Here is an 18,844-nt window from a genome sequence, read left to right on the forward strand (position 1 = left end):
TACACACTTGTCTCATAGCCTTCCCACCCCGCAGTCCCAATTCCTGGTCCTGGAAAAGTGTGTCTGCCCCGTGACCCACCTCTACCCGGTCCACCCAGCCACGCCTGACCCCTGCCTTCCTCGCCCCTCCCGCTGCTGCTTCAGCGCCTCCCGGGGAGTGACTCAGCGGCTCTGGTTGCCCTGCTGACCCCTGCCGTGCAAGGAGGCGCCTTGTCAGGGCGCTTCTTCCTCCTCCTCCTCCTCCTCCGCCTTATTCCCAAGAGGCGGCCACGGCAGGAGCAGCCGGCATTCCGCGAGAGACGTCAACGGCTCTTTGAGACTCGCCAGCCTTTTGCCTTCGCCGCTGACCCCGCCGATGCCGACCCCGCCGATGGGAGCCGCTGTCAACGCCCCCCAGTCCCTCTTATGGACCTCGCGGAAGGGCTACGACCTGCTCCGCCACCCGCAGTTAAATAAGGTAATGGGTAAGTGGCGGGACTGTTTGGGGCCAAGATGCGAGGCTGGGAGGTGGGTCTGCTTGGGACTGAACGGGCTCCAGTAAACTGTCCCAACTCGAGTTTTGCTCAGAAGTAAACGCCTCGGTGGCGGCGTTGTTATTATCACTCTGCTGGGAGGTTTCCCTTTTGCACTGAACGCTAAGCCGGGCGGCATTTTCTGCTCCGCCCCAGCTCGCCCGGAAAGGAGAAAAACACAAACAAAACAAGCGCTCCACGCCTTTCATGGGAGTTCAAACCGAGGCTGAGTTCTTCGGGTCTATTGGTGAAACAGACGCCCCTCGTTGTTTTTTCTGTCCCACACTCAACACCCCACAAACTACACCACACACGACATACGGGGACTGGGGGGTGGGGTGGGGGAACATGTAAATTGTGACAGACAGGCAGGGTAGTCGGCCGGCTGAACACCTCGTCCCCACGTGCACACCCCGCCCCGCTTCTCCCCCAAACTCCAGGACCCTGCGGCTAGTACTGATCACGGCGTGATCTTCTCAGGGCGAGCAACAGCTTGGCTCTGATCAGCCCTTGGTTTTTGGCACGCGAACCGGGAGCTTTCAGCATAACTAGAGAGTGCCTCTGTCATGTTGGACTCATGCGATTGCCTTCCCGGTGCCAGCTACTTAACAGAGCCCTCACTGCACTTTCTAACCTTCTGCCAAGCAACATCTTCCACAAGCGGTCTCCACTCCCCAGCAGACTTTTGGATATAAACAGTCATAGCTGGCCGATAGAGATGGATTCTGCACAGCATAAATATATCAACTTTAGGATGTTATTAAAAGATCCATTTTTGGGATTTTGTGTTCCTGCAGCATGGGAGAACACAAGTGTGGCCAGCCAAAAACAGACCTTTTCTTTTCCTCTGCCTGCTGCATGGAGCTGTTGTTGGTTTTATAGTGGCGCCCACCATTTTGTGTACTGCAAGAGATTCTCCGTGGAGATTCCCCATGGAGGTTTCTTCTGCTTGCAGCTCTTCCATTTGCTATTTCACTGGCCTTTGGGGATGAGGAGGCCTATAAAATTGAATGAATGAATGAATAAATAAAAGTAGATGAATAAAGTTTGTTTGGCCTAGCGATCCCATGCATATGTTGTTTTTCCTTTTTTGTTTTGAGGGGGATGTCTGTGAAGCTGCGTCAACACAACTATGCAGATATTGCAGCTTTTCTAATTGTATTACTGTAGCTTCACAGACATCCCCCTCAAAACAAACAATCAAAAAGGAAAAACAACACGTGCATGGGATCTCTAGGCTAACCAAAACTTTATTCATCTACTTTTGACAGTGAAATAGCAAATGGGTGAGCAGCAAGCAGAGGAAACCTTAGTGGGGAATCTCCACAGAGAATCTCCTGCAGCACACAAAATGGCGGGCGTGAGCAATGGAAACAAAAGTAAGGTTTGGGCGGGAGAAATAAAGTGTTTCTTGCCTGCTGGTGTTTGCTCAACAGTTAGGAATTGTCTTCAACCTGGATTGGGGGGCGGGGATTGCTAGTTTAGCGATTTTTGGAAAAAAAAACGGGTTGAGAAAATTATAATTGGCTGAACTTGTTTTGGGAAAGAGTATGAAGTTCTTCCCCATAACGCTTTTATACTTTGTTTCTCCGAAAATAAGACAGTGTCTTATATTAATTTTTGTTCCCAAAGATGCGCTATGTCTTATTTTCAGGGGATGTCTTATTTTTCCGCTCCACAGCTGCATGCTCTGGTGTTCTGTTCGATGGGCATGCTTCCAAATAAAAACTTTGCTACATCTTACTTTCGGGGGATATGTTATATTTAGCATTTCAGCAAAACTTCTACTACGTCTTATTCTCAGGGGATGTCTTATTTTTGGAGAAACAGGGTAGCATCCTAAATACATTATATTTGTGCTGTGCAGAACCCACCAAAACTCTAAGGAAACTAAAATATGAAGTTATTTTTGAAAGATAATGAACTGAATTGGGAGACCGCATGAATTCAAGGATAGATTATGCTATCCTAATCGTGCCTTTTTTTCTTGGATGAAGGAAAAATCTATTTGGATTTTCATGACGTGTTAGAATGGTACTGCATGGGAAATTATTAAGCAGGAAAAGATGGGCATCAACATATATGCAGTTAGGGATGGGTAAAAGAAGAGAGGTGTTACCCAATGGCGTAGCGCCCATGGGACTGGGGGGGGGACTGCGGAGCCATGGTGGAGGCATGGCCGGGCCGTAGAGGGGGCGTTCCGGGGTGGGCGCCGCTGCAGCAGGGGCACACGCGTGCCCCAGGTGCAATTTCCTCTTGCTCCGCTTCTGCTGTTCCTTGAATGGCCCAGGATTGCCTGATCTTGTCAGATTTTGGAATCAAGCAGGGCCAGCAGCCCTTGTTAGTATTTGGATGGGAGACTACCAAGGAATTCCAGGGTCTCTGTGTAGAGGAAGGCACTGGCAAACCACTTCTGTTACTCTCTTGTCTTGAAAACCCTATGGAGTTTCCATAGACTGGTTATGACCTGATGACTCTTCATACTCACAAAAGAGTAGAAATTTTCAAGCTGAATAGAACTTGAGTACCCTGGAGATTGAGTTCTGGAGAGTTTAAGCAATGTTTTAATTAGCAAGATGGTCTGGCTCATCCAGAAGATCTCTGGTTCAAATTTTGCCTGTACTCTGAACTCACTAGGAGTTCAGCTAGCTACTTTATCTCAGCCTGCTGTACAATATAGATATAATATTAGCCTACATTGTGAGGATAGTTATAATGATTACAGCAAGACAAGGTTGTATGAAGTGCTTTGAATCTTGTAAGTGCTATATAAATCTGAGAATTAGTAGAAACCCTAAATAGTTGGGAGGTAGAGTTAAGTCTATGAAATTTGTTCACAGTAATACATTAAGGAGGCCCATGGCCCTGAGCAGTAAGCTGCAATACTGCAGTCAAAGCTCTGCTCACAACTGAGCCTTCCATCCTTCCAAGCTTGGTAAAATGAGTACCAGCTTGCTGGGGGTAAAGTGTAGATGACTGGGAAGACAATGGCAAACCACCCTGCAAACATTGTCTGCTTAGAAACATTGTGAAGTCATCCTATGGGTCAGTAATGACCCATGCTTACACATGCTTTACCTGTTGAATACATTAAGAGTTTACATTGATGAGAATATTGCATGAAGGGGGGGACCCCCACCATTTTCTCTTTCCCTTCCCTGAAAGCCTCTCCCCTTCTCCTGCTTTCTTCTCTCCTTCCCAGGCATCAGACAACCTGCCTTTGTCAGCCCCCTGGTTTCAGCTTCCCCTCCTCTCTCCCTGGCAGTCTGTATTGTGCTGGGTGCCGCCAGGCCTTGTTGCACAGTAGGCAACCTGCAAGGAATTGCTGGAGCCACCTCACTTTCCTCTGTGTTCCCCTCCCTACATTATTTCCTCTTTTCTTTCTCCTGGCAGCCTTCATATCCTCACCTTTCATTGCTTCATTCTCTCCTTCTCACCCACTCACCCACCTACTTATCTACCTAAGAAGAAGAGTCACCCTGCTTTTTTCAACTGTAAGGAGTCTCAAAGCGACTTACATATTTCTTCCCTTCCACTCCCACAACATATGCTCTGTTAGGTAGGTGGGGCTGGGAAAGTTCTGAGAGAACTGTGACTAGTCCAAGGTAACCCAGGAGGCTTCACATCTAGGAGTGGGGGGACAAACCTGGTCCACCAAATTTGAGTCCATTGCTCATGTGGAGGAGCTACCGAGCTTTTAGCTGTCTCTAATGTCAGCTATTTTTAAAAAATCATTTAGACCCTGCATTTTCCATAGTAGGGACCCAACACAATTTATATTATTGTATTCCATTTTATTTTCACAACAATTGTGTGAGGTAAATTAGACTTAGAGCATATGTCCTTCTAGAAAGGCTTATCTGAATCATAGGCTCATTCCGCACGTGCAGAATAATGCACTTTCAAACTGCTTTCAATTCTCTTTGAAGCTGTGCGGAATGGCAAAATCCACTTGCAAACAGTTGTGAAAGTGGTTTGAAAACGCATTATTTTACATGTGTGGAAGGGGCCATAGTGCACTATGTGAATATCACACTACTGGCACTGATTGGAGCTGGTTGTTAAATCAAAACCAGGCTTTTGTTGTCTGGAAAGTTCCTGTGTTTTGGGACAGGCAACTGCTAGTTTGGTTATTCACTGTGGATTAATTAGTTGCTAATATGAATGACCTGGATATGTCATGACCTGGATAGCCCAGACTATTCAAAAGCTAATTGGGGTTAGCTCTGGTTAGTATTTGGATGGGAAAATCTCAAGGAATACCGGGGTGCAATGCAGAAGCATGCAGTGGCAAACCATCTCTGTTAGTCTCTTGCCTTTGAAAACCCCTAGTTGATTGTGACTTGACAGAAAAAAATTAAAAAATAATGAACTATCTGTGGTAAATATAAACAGTAACTGTGTTGTGTCTGAGAGAAAGCAAATGGAATATTTTGGTGTATTAGGTAAAGTGCTTTGTATACCAAGTAATACGTCATTATTGGTGGTTTTTTACAAGGCTTTGGCATAGTCACACCAGCTAAATCAAAAACAGGGAAATGTTTCCAAGGCGAAGTAGTCTAGCTTATGCATTTCAAGTGAAAAAACAACAGTCGTTAGCGTCTTTAAATAAAATGAGAACTTTGCTTATGAATACAGATTTTAATCAAACTGACCTGTTTACCCTCTAAGGAGAGTGACTGGAAAAGGATATTATGGCACTGTACACACATGACACAGTAGCAGGTGGGAAGCTGCTTCACTTAGGCTGTTTACAATTATATATAATTAGAGGAAAATGCATTGAGAAGTGCATTTACTATTTTGTTTTTCACAATTGAACTTGGAGACAATTGGTCCTGCTGACTTGCAGGAGAAACTGACACCTGTACTGTACAGCACTTGTTAGTTGGCACCTGTAAATACCCTCTTCTCCATTCCTGAATATATAGCAACTTTATAAAAATGGATTTAAAAAAAACAGTCAATAAACATTCTCTTGAATAAATCTGTATGCTGCATTAACAAACATTTTTGATGGCAGACAGTCTCCTTGAATTTTTGAGTAATGAGGAGGTTGATGTCATTAATTTGCCTCCTCCTCCAGCCAGGGAAACACGGGTGCAACGGGACGCATACCTTTGGAAAGTTGCCCTGAAAGTTTGAGCAGGGAGGAGCTGGCAAGGGAGCTGGGAGTGCGTCTAGGGGAGAAGCGTGCACACCAGCTCCAATGCAAAAAAAGAGCGACTAGGACTTTGGCCAGGGCCTGGGCACAGGAAGAAGGGGGGGGGGGGGCTGGGGGCAAAAATGCTTCCCGTGTGACCCAGGCTAATGCCACCTGGGTCAAATGATCCCAGCGCCCCCCTCCTCCCCTGTACACCACTGGGTTCATGACCCCTGGATGTTTTTGAAGGGGATTTTCTGGTTTTTATTCTGATGCTATAGCTATAACTTTTAAGTTTTGGAAAAGTTTTAATTGTTTCACAGGCCATGGCTGCAGTATGTGGAATAAGAATGAAATTATTTTTTAGATCCATTACACTAGTGTCTGTGAGTACTTTTTGCCCTTTCCTGCAGTATGTGGCTTGGCTACTTAGTCATCTGGAAGTGATGTGTGTACTTCCTTTCTGCTTGTTGCATAGTGTTTGCTTTCTTGTACCTGTGTTGGTAGTTTTCCTAAAGCGCAGTGCTTAGCAGAGTTGCACCTTTCCACATGATTGACGTCTATGGACTTAAAAAGGTGCAAATCTGTTTAGGATTGCACTGTGGATTCTGTTGAGCTGTATGCTGTTATAGTTCTTATTTTCTGCTTGGTCATATTTCTTTAGCAAAATGCAGTGTAAGAAGAACTTTGGAAGGCATAGCAAGAAGTCTTTTCCAGAGGCTGATAGCTCCTATACCAAGAACAAATACAGATAAAAATCTGCAGAACTAGCTTACCTTCTGTGCACTTAATTTTTTTAAAGTGTTTTTCCAAAGCCACTCTGCAGGTTTTTTTCTTCTGAGAACCCTATTTGTTATGCTTGAGAAACATAGTTTGATCTTGAATGAGCATTTCTAAAGTTAGGTGCAGGTGGAAACCCCCCCCCCCCCCCCGATCAGTAGAGAGCTGATAAAAACCACATCCACTTCCAAAGTATGAAATCTTTTGCTTTTGGATATACAGTAAAATGAAGTTGAACTGCTTTGAAGTATAATAAAAGTAGCCACTGTATGAAAAAAAACAATTTCCTGGATTTTACCCAACCAGTTGTAAAACATCACTCCTGATCTCCTGCCGAGTTTCTATGCCAGATGGAAGATAATGAATGAAGCTCCAGGACAAAATTTCACATCAATTTGTAGAAATGTTTTGTGTCATACTTAACATATGCATATGTGTGCATGTGAACATATAAACATACATATAAAAACATGCTATGTATCTAAATTAAGGGCAGGCCTTCCTGTTTTTTTCATGGTTTGTTCACAAAAGACTAGACATATACCGTGTTTCCCCGAAAATAAGACAGGGTCTTATATTAATTTTTGCTCGAAAAGATGCGTTAGGGCTTATTTTCAGGGGATGTATTTTTTTCCCCCATGATTTTGCACTTCTCACGTGACCAGATCAGCTGCGCTGGGGAATCTGTAACTAGGGCTTATTTTTGGAGTAGGACTTATATTTCAAGCATCCTCAAAAAATCCCGAAAAATCATGCTAGGGCTTATTTTCGGGGTAGGTCTTATTTTCGGGGAAACAGGATAACATTCTGAAAATGAAAAAGAAACATTCTGAATTTCAAATGGCACATCAAAACTGACTTTTTATATAATATAAACCTGTCTATAGCTCCAGTCATAGAAGGACACTGATTTGCATAACATAAATGCAATAAAAGTTATTTCCTATAATGGTACGAAAGTATCTAGGAACTTTGACAACCCATTGGAAGCATTATTCTTGCAGTATTGTAGGCAGATTATGCACAAGGTGTCTGCTGTGCAGTGGGGGTGAATGTCCATTGCAACAAGATTTCTTGTACAGAAGTATTTTCTGGAGCCCTGCTTTCGCTTTCATTCTCTCTGTGGCAAGCCAGACCACTTCTAGTGTGAGTTTTAATTTGTTTTGCTGCCAGTGTGGGAAGATTTGCCAGTGAGTGTGGCTTCGTCCTGGACATTTTCCCTCCATCCACAGCCAGCCTACTTAAATCCACTCATCCCACTCCTTCACATTGCTGTCCACGCCTTCCCCTTAACTCTCCTTTCAATGTTGCAGGCTCCTTCCTGCTTCTCTAAATGCTCATATTGTGATATTGATGATATAATAACAGAGAGTTGGCTTTTCCAAAGAGCAGAGTCTCCTTTTGGCTCTCCCTCCCCTCCCCTGCTAAACCCTTCCCCCCCTCCACAATGATTGGGAGGGCTTTAAATTTTTTTTATTTCAAACAAACCTTTATTTTAAAACAATCTTCTCCCATGGCAGTAGCAGCAACATGAAGTGTGTATGTGTGTGTATGGAGGGGAGGGGGACAGAATATCAGCTCTAGGGCATTGTACCCTTCTTCAGCAGTATGTGGTCCAAGGAATTTCTTTGCCTCTTTCATGTGGGGAGAGGAATTATTTTGGGAAAAACTACAATATGGATTTAACTACAATAATCTTAAAGCTTTGACAAAGCCAGGAATCTTGGCTCTACCTGGTGTGATGAGATCCGTGCTTTTAAAACTGAATTGGTGGGTGGAGTTTAGAGAACCTGGAGAATCAGAGACCCTGGAGAATTCAGCAAACTATGTGGCAAGGAGTGAGTGGCTCCTCGCATATAAATAGAGAAACACAAGGAAACCCCACTACAAGGCCACAGTGCAGTGAAGAGCCCCAAGGTAAGCGTTCCATGCATAATGAACCTTAGTGTAACACCACTGGAATTTCCTGAGCAGGATAAGCTTTGCCATTACTTTTCCTGTAAACTGATGGTACGAGCGTGTCCCATATTGAGACATCCAAAAAAACCTGAAAAGTGACAAGTCTTTCCTGATTTTCTTAGGTGTGCAGCTAATGTAGTATCCAAAACCAATCTTACAGTGAGGAAGTGGAAGCATGACTAACCTGCACATATCTGCTTCTTGTTGAAGAGTGTGTGCATTTCTTTTCCATGAGTTATGCTGCCATGCATGCACGTATCTGAACTTGTACATCTTGCCCTGAGGGGATGTAAAAGTTTATCTTTCAAATGTTTCATCAGTGGAGAGAAATGATTCACCCAATCCAATTGCTGCCAATTCCAGGTACCGTATGAAGTAGCTTTCAGCCGGACCATGAATCAGAGGGCCATCTGTTTTATTGCAGTTGTTAGGTGCCCAATCTTAGGGTCAGCAAAACTTCCATGTGACATGTTAGCCTTCTGCAAAGTGGACTTGGGAGGGAGCAGTTTGCAATGGTGAAGTGAAGGGAATGGGTGTTTTTCCATTAAAAAATGATCTTGACCTGTATTGTGGTAAACACATATCTGTGTCCCAGACTTTGAGTGGGTAAAAGTACTGTATCTCTGTTTTAAGCAATGGTGGTTTCATTTCTCCATTTTGCCACAGAAATGTAGCTTGATTAGGGCTACCAGCCTCTGGGTGAAACCTGGGGATCACCTGGAATTACAGCTCATCTCCAGACTGAAGAGACCAGTTCTCTGGAGAAAATGGATGCTTTGAAGGATGAGCTGTGTGCACTGAACCCACTAAGGTCTTCCTCAGGTTCCATCCCCACATCTCCAGGAGTTTCCCAGCCTAGATCTAGTGACTCTAGGCTTGTGTTACATATGGCTATGTTGGCCTTGATATAATATAATTATCAGAAATTGTAGTGTAACTTTGTTTCTTTTTTCTTTTTTTAAAAAATGCTAATATCTACTTCTTATTTCCCGGTTGGGAAATTGTTGGAGATCTGGTGAGGAACCTCGGGAGGGGCCTTTGGCAGGACTTTTGCCAGTGAACCTGCAACACAGCCATTTTTTTCCCAGGGGAACCAATGTCTGTAGATTGGAGATCAGCTGTAATTCCGGGGGTTTCCCACACCACAGCTGAAAGTTGACAGTCCCATAACAAAGCACCATGTGTATTCAGGTACCTTCGCTCTCTCTGTTTTGTTTTTATCTTGTTGCACTGCAAGCTGAGTATGAGCAGGCAAACTGTTCCTGTGGAAGATTGCTTCTCTTTTTTACTTCTTTAAGGTGAAGGATGGATATGTCCTTATCACGTGGTGTGTAAACATAACTTTAGAAGGAAATATTTCATCAATCCACAATTTAAGATACAGTTATGTATATCTGTGTCTTAAAGGTAATGTGAGCTGCAGGACTTTGTTGAACACAGCTTTTCTTTTTTAAATCTGGGAAGGTTTATTGAGTCTGGCAATCCCAGGTCTAGACAGAATGTTGATATGTAAACTGAAAGCTCTGCAGAGTGGACCTAATCTTCTTAACCTCTTTGTAAAATATGTGCTTTTACAGGAAAAATCTAAATTGTGGATAGAGCTCTACGCTTATCAAAAAAAGAAGTAACCATGTATGAAGGGAGTGTTAGATGGCTTAATTTAATATTTTTCTATTTTTATTTTAACACTCAGAAAATGAAAAGAAACGAGGTTCCAATGAAAAACACAAAATGATGTGGAACAGATCTGAATATAATTTGAATTTCTTGCTGGAACAGAAAAGGAAATGAATTCTATTTTAATTAAATGCTGTTGAAGCAGAATTGTAGCTTCCTGTTTTCCGTTGAGATGCACTGTATATGGGCTGTTTGTTTTTTTGTCCTGAAAATCTGTTACAACACCCATCCGTCTTAAGAACAACAGTTTCAGATATAAGGCACTGCACACATCTTATTTTTAACTTCTAATATATATGGCTGTCTGACTGCTTGGCCTTCTGTTAGTACTGCTTCTTAAGAATTTCTAATTATAGTCAGTTCTTATTACTAGTAACTTCAGTTTTTATTTCTAGTTTTTGCTTGTGTTTGATCATTCCTTCTCTTTCCGCTGCTCTGTATTTTAGAGGCTTTTTAAAAAAGTCTTGCAATCCTTCATTCTAGAATTCCCAGACCTTTACTTTGGTATAGCCCATTAAACTCAGCTACTGTCAGTACAGTCCATTTTTGCATCCCATAAGTGCCCCTTGAATCTATTCCAACTGTGTGATTCTTCTAAATCTCCCAATCCAGCTATGCTCAGTCAGACATTGCAAGAGAAGAAAGGCATCTGGAACATGTTACTGAGCAACCCTCCTCAGCCGATAATGTCTTCTGTGAGATCAGAAACAACTAAAGAGTTTGTGGAAGACCATTATTTTTTAACAAAAGTTTCCTATCAATTTCAAAATACTTTTGAGTGATTTTTTTAAAAAATTATTTAATAGTACTAGTAAGAACTGCAAAGTACAGCTCGAAGTAGACAATATTGGTCCTGATGATGAAACTTCTGTAAAGGTTGTTGTGACGAGCCTTTTTTCCCTACTGAGGGGACACACACAACATCCTCAGATTTTTGGGATCTAGATTCATTTTGAACTATAAACTTTCCCTTCAGTTTCTAGGTGTTCTACAGGTAGTGAGTACATAGGCCTCCCGCACATCACAGTTATTTAACTTTTAACATTTATATTTGTTGTTTTGAATTTTCTCTTCATAACGAAAGAGCCAGTGTGGTGTAGTGGTTGAGAGCAGGTGGACTCCAATCTGGAGAACCAGGTTTGATTTCCCCACTCCACCACATGAGCAGCGGTGTCTTATCTGATGAACCAGATTTGTTTCCCCACTCCTACATTCCTGCTGGGCGACCTTGGACTAGTCATGGTTCTCTCAGAACTCTCTCGCTTCACCTACCTCACATGGTGTCTGCTGTGGAAAGAGGAAGGGAGAAGAGTTATAAATCCCTTTGAGTCTCTTTACAGGAGAGAAAGATGGGGTGTAAATCCAAACACTTCTTTAACAGTATGGGGATGGTAATAGTTGCTACCAGTAGCCAAAAGCTATATATAGCTGAAGAAGAAGAAGAAGTGGATTTATATCCCCCTTTCTCTCCTGTAGGGAATTCAAAGGGGCTTACAAACTCCTTTCCATTCCCCCCTCACAACAAGCACCCTGTGAAGTAGGTGGGGCTGAGAGTGCTCAAAAGAACTGTGACTAGCCTAAGGTCACCCAGCTGGCGTTATGTTGGAGTGTACAGGCTAATCTGAATTCCCCAGATAAGCCTCTACAGCTCAGGTGGCAGAGTGGGGAATCAAACCCGGTGCCTCCAGATTCAAGGCTCCCTTCTCTTAACCACTACGCCACTGCTGCTCCTTTGAAGCAGTTTGTGCATTTTGTTAATCAAAGGCATTTCATAGTTTAACCTCTGTGCCTAATAGCTATATAGCTGAGTGTCTATGTACCAATCCCTTTGGCATCTAAAACCAACAAACACCATGCATTCTAGGAAATAACTGCAAGTGTACTATTTCATTAGGAATCAACTTTTGCACTTGATATTGATGGATGGCAAGCTTTTCTGCTTTCTCTACCCCTGACTCTTCTTCTCTGCCAGCTGTGCAGCAGAATTAGAAACCTGCTTGAAACAGGGTATGGATGACACTTGAGTTCCAGAGGATCAGAGTTATAGAGGAACTCTCTTTACCAATGAGTGTCCTCCCGTGACCACCCTGCTGCTTTTCTCTGGGTTTTCTGGGTAGCAGGCCATTCCATAAGTGGCTCAGGAGCCATGTATGGCTTTTTAATACACTACCTGTGGCTCTTCACCAATGTGACACTCTTTTTATGCTCTAGCTCCAGCTTGGGGTTCAGGAAAGAAGAATGTTCTTTAATATATTTAATAAGCAATTCAGGTATTAATAATAGAACAGTTTTTCTTATTCAAACCTCATTAATCTGCATTTGTTTATGTTCCCCTCTAAAACTTCAACCTGTTCAGAATCAGAAACCTTTAACGGCATTAAAAAAACACAACTGCAGATCCAATTGGCCCTCATTATATACAATAACAATATCAAGCTATAAAATTATACACAACAATCACTACTCCTGAGTGTGCATTATCCAAAAGACTAGTCTTTATTTCACTGGCGTAATGCCCATTGGTCAAGATGGGCAGCTGCCCAGGGCATCACCTTGTGGGGGGCATCAAAATGCTGGATTCGTTTTTGGGTATTTTAGTGGTTTTCCATTTGTGGCCTGCAGGGGGCGCAGTTTTTAGGCTAGCGGCACCATAATTTCAGCGTATCATCAGGGGACTGTCCTTATGCTACTCCCCAAGTTTGGTGAGGTTTGGTTCAGGGAGTCCAAAGTTATGGACTCCCAAAGGGGGTGCCCCTATCCCCCATTGTTTCCAATGGGAGCTAATAGGAGATGGGGGCTACAGTTTTGGGAGTCCATAACTTTGGACTCCCTGAACCAAACCTCACCAAACTTGGGGGGTATCATTAGGGCAGTCTCCTGATGAGACCCTGAAAGTTTTGAGACTGTGCCTTCAGAAATGTGCCCCCCACAGCCTGCAACCCCCATTGACAGCAATGCAGAAAACTCAATGCAGAACAAAGATTCTTGGGCAAATTTCGGGATGTTCTTGCAGGGAGGGCATTCTTGGATGTATCAGTACCAAAATTTCAGGGTATCATCTGGAGACTGTCATGATGGCACCCCCAATGTTTGGTGCAGTTTAGTTCAGGGGGGGCAAAGTTATGGACCCTCAAAACTGTAGGTCCCATCTCCTATTAGCTTCCATTGGAAACAATGGGGGATGGGGCACCCCCTTTGGGAGTCTATAACTTTGGACTCCTTGAACCAAACCTCACCAAACAGAATCACTATAGAGACAGTCTCCTGATGATATGCTGAAAACCAATAGTGCTGATATAATCTAAAAATACATCCCCTACGGGCATATGTCCTGGTGCAAAAAGAAATTTGGTTGTGGTGGAGTGGCCGCCCATGGGGCATCCAACTCAGGTTTTGCCCAGGGCTACAGTTTGCCCAGGGCTGCCTCGTTACGCCCCTGCTTTATTTTGCTGACTTTGGCCTGTTGTGAACGGCACTTCTGCATCTTTGGAAGTCTGGATGTGAATACTCCATTTTGCCCATTTGAAAAATGTGTATAAGGGGTGAGTGTAATTGCAAAGAGATCACTTTTCAAACCTGGCAGGTCAGTTTCTATGATATTCGTTGTGAGTCATTGACAGGATTATATCTCCCTATGCTTAAATTAACGAAGCTATTAAACTGAGCAGATCATTCATTATTCAGAATAATCTATCAAGAATTATATTAATTGTTAGATGATAGAATAAGCTGGTTGAGTTTGTGTGATTTACAGTAGCATAGTGAAGACCCAAGTGGCATTTAAGAACCGTGTCAAGATTGTACTGAGAATTGAGCTACTTCAGGAGCCTGAACGCTGTTTGAGATGCAACCATCTGGAATCTAGGTCAGCCCACAATCACATGAACACATTCCTGGCCACTTTAGTAATATTGTTTTAAACAACATGGGGAAAAAAAATTAGACGAAGATTTATTCCAAGTTTTCAGTTGTTGTCAAAGTTGTTGGACATTTCCCAAACTCTTGGTTTATACTGTTTGAATAATCCCATTTAGTACTTCTACAAGGATACAAAAATTATGTTTTCACTAAATATTAAAAATGGCTGTGCATTTTGGATTCAACTGTCAAGCCTGTGTTATTGTTTCTGATTGTTAAAGCCTGGTTGACCATTCTTATTCATATGACAAGCACCTGATTACTTCACTCTACAGGAACTAAAAGCATAATTTTTAAAGCTACTCATTGTATTTATATAGAATTTCTGTCGTTTTATGAACCCAGCTGTCAGTTGATCTGAATTAGCTTCATTAATTTAGTGTGGGGAGTTAAAATCCTTTTAGAAATCCATTCTGCACAGCACAAATAAGACATCTAGGGGACGTTTTAAAAAGAGGTGACTTCTTTTTTTAAATTCTGAATAGCACAAATAAAATAAAAATGCTTTACAGTGCCCCCTTCCCCCCTCAGCCACCTGCAAGACATCTGCTGCCTGGCAGTGAGGAATGTAGAACTCAGGAGGCATCTTATGTTTCCTACCCAACCGTTTTGATGTCTGGTCAGTTTCACACTCAGCTTGCGCCTGACATTTTGTGTCCTGCTGAAGGGATTTTCCCTGCCTCCATTTGCTGAAGGCTGTCCCAGGACGTTTGCTCTGCAGGCTCTAATCCTAGGAAACTTTTCAGCCCAAAGAGTACATAGTTGTACTCGGCTCTTCCTGCCGATTTCAGCAATATATAGTTTTCCATTTTTTTTAAAAAAAATTGTAGGAGCTGTATTTTAAGATACGCAGACATGCATATGAGAATTGCAGCCAATTCTCTTGTGCATGTCTGCGTATCTTCGAATACAGCTCCTCCAAAAAAAAAAAAAACCCCAACAACACACCCCTATATATTGCCGAAATTAGCAGGAAGAACTAAGTACAACTATGTACTCTTTGGACTCAAAAGGTGCCTAGGATTGAAGCCTGCAGAGCAAACATCCTGGGGCAAGCTTCAGCAAATGGAGGCAGGGAGAATCCCTTCAGCAGCACACAAAATGCCAGGTGCAAGCTGAGGGTGAAACTGATCAGAGAACTTAACAGCCTGGTGGGAAAAATAAGACGCCTCACACAGACAGTCAAGAGTTGTCGAAGGCTTTCACGGCCGGAATCACTTGGGTGCTGTGTGGTTTCCGGGCTGTATGGCTGTGTTCTAGCAGCATTCTCTCCTGACGTTTCACCTGCATCTGTGGCTCTGAAGATGCCAGCCACAGATGCAGGCGAAACGTCAGGAGAGAATGCTGCTAGAACATGGCCATACAGCCCGGAAACCACACAGCACCCAAGTCAAGAGTTGACTTGCAGACTACTTCAGGAAAAAAGGTGCACATTTTAGCATCATCAAAAAAAGATTACTTGAGGTTAAATAAGGCATGCTGAGGACGTCTTGGGGAAAAAGCTGTGTGGAGTTCTTCCCCAGGATGCCTTTTTGTGTGTTTGTCCCCAGGACGTCTTATTTGTGTTGTGTGGACCAATGACTCTCAAAAAATATAATAGAAACAGACCTGTTAGCATGGGAGATGGGCTGCTTCCTGTTTTTCCTAATGGTTTATGTAGGTGAAAAAAAAAGAGGTCGAAGCGAAGAGGAAAACCAGTGCAGAGAAGAAAGGAACCAAGGCCCTTTCCGCACAGCAAATTTAAAGCGGGTTGCAGGTGGGATGAATCCGTCCTCGCCCTGGGCCATTCACATGGCTGCCCATCCTGTGGTCAGCCAGCACATCAGCTGGGGTGTATGCTTTTGCACGGAGCCATGTTTTTTTTTAACTTACCTCCCATCGATTTGCAGCTACGCAAGCAGGCACACAAGAACCCCCAGAGCCTTACTGATGCCTCATGTCCCCAGAAGTGCCTGCATGGCTCCACAGATGGGAGCCGAGAGTTAAAAAGAAAAGAGGAAAGCGCAGCCACATAATGTGCCTCCTGCCTGGCTGTTTTCTTGGCTGCGGCACTTTAAAACAAAAGAATCACACAAATTGCGATTCTTGAAAAAACGGGGTGGGGTGGGGGAACACTGTAATGCAGACTCGCATTAGAAGTGGGATCCGTGCGAAGTCCCCCCCCCCAACCCGGGTTTCATCCCGTGGTTAGGCCAGGTTTATTGACCCGTGTGGAAAGGGACCAAGTCAGCCTTATTTGTCTGTTGCTTTTCTAAGCAGAGTGGTTATGGTGGAGTATCTAAAAAGCCAATTCAACATTCAGATATAAAATCTCATATATATGGGGGAAGCTGGTTTCCCCCTGAATGATTCCAGTTCACCCATGTTGATTTTTGGAACCCTTGCAGTTCAAAATGCTAAAGGCCTGTGCAAAAGATTGATATTTTTATTTTTCCTTAGGAATCATGATAAGATCTCCACAAAGTATAGCACAACTACCTATTGTCACAAATGTAATGCTTTGATGTGCTATGTGTGCTCTTGAAATTTTGGCGGTGCTTGTAGGATGAGTTCAGTACTTTGTGTTCTGTTACTAGAAGGTATTGGGAAAATGCTGTTAAGATTTTAATCTGATCTAAAACCACAGATCACAGATCCAATTAGTACCTTTCTTTCAGGTTAGACATGTCTAAAAATGCCTTGCCTGTTTGCTGCAGTGTGCTTTTAAGAACTTCAAATGCAGAATGCTTTGTTGTCCTAACTGTCTTTTAAAATGTGTGTGTGTAAATTTATTAATATGAAGATCCTACATTTATTAATGTGAAGCAAGCAGCAGATAACATGGAGTTAAACAGGAAAGGAGGTTCACTGTGGCAGAAATAAAGTTTGAACATAGTTTACATACTTTAAGTTTAGGATTCGCAGTGTACAGTAAAATCATTGAGCTAAGCCCTTCTCTGGAGTTACTAGTGAGTCTTGTTTGTCACCTTGCAGGTGGAAATGGCCTTAACCATGGTTTACTCAGTATAGGTGTAGTCATGGACGTAGGTAGGGGGGGGTTCTCAGGTTTGAAACCCCCCCCATTCATGTCCGAAGCTCTGCCCCTCCGTTTGTGGGTTTTTAAAACATTTTAGTGCTTTTTGGTTTTTGGCCTGTTTGGACTAGCAGCACCAAACTTTCAGGGATTGTTTGGGGGACTCTCCTGATGATACTACCCAGGTTTGGTGCGGTTTGGTTCAGGGGGTCCAAAGTTATGGACTCCCAAAGGGGGTGCCCCATCCTCCATTGTTTCCAATGGGAGCTAATAGAAGATGGGGGCTACACTTTTGAGGGTCCATATCTTTGGACCCCCTGAACCAAACTTCACTAAACCTGGGATGTATTATCAGGAGAGTGTCTTATTGATAGCACCCAGGTTTTGTGAAGTTTGGTCCAGGGGTTCAAAGCTATGGACTCCCAAAGGGAGTGCCCCATCCTCCATTGTTTTCAATGGGAGCTAATAGAAGATGAAGGCTACATCTTTGAGGGTCTATAACTTTGGACCAATGAACCAAACTTCACAAAACCTGGCTGGTATCATTAGGAGAGACTCCTAAAGATACTCTGAAAGTTTGGTGCTTCTAGCTTAACAATTGCACCCCTGACAGCAGGCATTCCCCAAATTTCCCCAGATTCTCCTTTTAAATCCACCCCCTTCGGTATGGATTTAAAGGGAGAATCTGAGGTCCTCAGTTTAGAAGAAGAAGAGTTTGGATTTATATTCCCCCTTTCTCTCCTGTAGGAGACTCAAAGGGGCTTACAATCTCTTTGCCCTTCCTCCCTCACAACAAACACCCTGTGAGGTGGGTGGGGCTGAGAGAGCTCCAAAAAGCTGTGACTAGCCCAAGGTCACCCAGCTGGCGTGTGTGGGAGTGCACAGGCTAATCTAAATTCCCCAGATAAGCCTCCACAGCTCAAGTGGCAGAGCAGGGAATCAAACCCGGTTCCTCCAGATTAGAATGCACCTGCTCTTAACCACTACACCACATTGAAAGTGATGCTGTTTCAGGGTGGGGGATAATCCACCCCAAAACAGCATCACTTTCAATGTTGTTTAACTAGGGACCCCAGATTCTCCCTTTAAGGTGGATTTAAAAGGAGAATTTGGGTTCTCTAGTTTAAATACCATTGACAGTGATGCTGTTTGGGAGTGGATTCCAGCATCACAGCGGCTGCCCGGGGGGGGGGGGGGGTGAAATTTTTGCACCAGGCGCCATTTTCCCTCTATGCCTCTGCTTTTATAAGCGCTAGGCCAGGGGCGGGGCTTGGGGAGACGTGGCCATGCCCTGGGGCGGGTGGGGGTGTGGCCCCCCTGACCCCCCCCATAAAAATCTATACCTACGTCCCTGGGTGTAGTGCTTAAAACGAACCATGCTTTGCAAGCAATCCTTGAACATAGTTTAGGTATCCAGATGTAATGCTTAATCATGGTTAAATGAAAACAGATCATGGTTAAATGTTACAATAAATGATAAACATAAAGCACTGCTGACATTGAAGGGCATGTATAACGTTGGCAAATGAACAAGTGAATGAGTATGAGGACAGATCTTGGTTTGTTGCAGGCCCTGGTTGGAGACTGTCTTTGGGCCAGAAAAGGTTTGCCTCCCATTGACTGTGAGAAGAGCATCATTTTCCAGCATGGGTCACTGGTTGTTAATGATGTTTTCACTCAGTTTGAGCTGAGTGCCATATTTTAATGTTCTAAGCTTGTTGTAACCTGCCCAGATCCCTTTGGGGATTGGGCGGGATATAAATCCAATAAACAAACAAACAGATAAACAAATAAATTTGTTTTTTGACTTCTAAATGCTGAAAACACTTGGCACTGGTCATC

General features: G+C 43.4%; 1 protein-coding gene across 1 annotated transcript in view; it reads left to right on the plus strand.

Annotated features, from left to right (window-relative positions):
• The first annotated feature begins 252 nt into the window (after positions 1-252).
• Positions 253-18,844, plus strand: part of ME1 (malic enzyme 1) — a 140,700-nt gene continuing 122,108 nt past the window's right edge. Inside the window, exon 1 of the mRNA XM_048495245.1 lies at positions 253-457. Coding sequence (XP_048351202.1) covers positions 356-457 — 102 coding nt within the window. The 5' untranslated portion in view covers positions 253-355. The remainder of the gene's footprint in view (positions 458-18,844) is intronic.

The sequence above is a fragment of the Sphaerodactylus townsendi genome, linkage group LG01, assembly GCF_021028975.2.
Source record: "Sphaerodactylus townsendi isolate TG3544 linkage group LG01, MPM_Stown_v2.3, whole genome shotgun sequence".
Classification (NCBI taxonomy): Eukaryota; Metazoa; Chordata; class Lepidosauria; order Squamata; family Sphaerodactylidae; genus Sphaerodactylus; species Sphaerodactylus townsendi.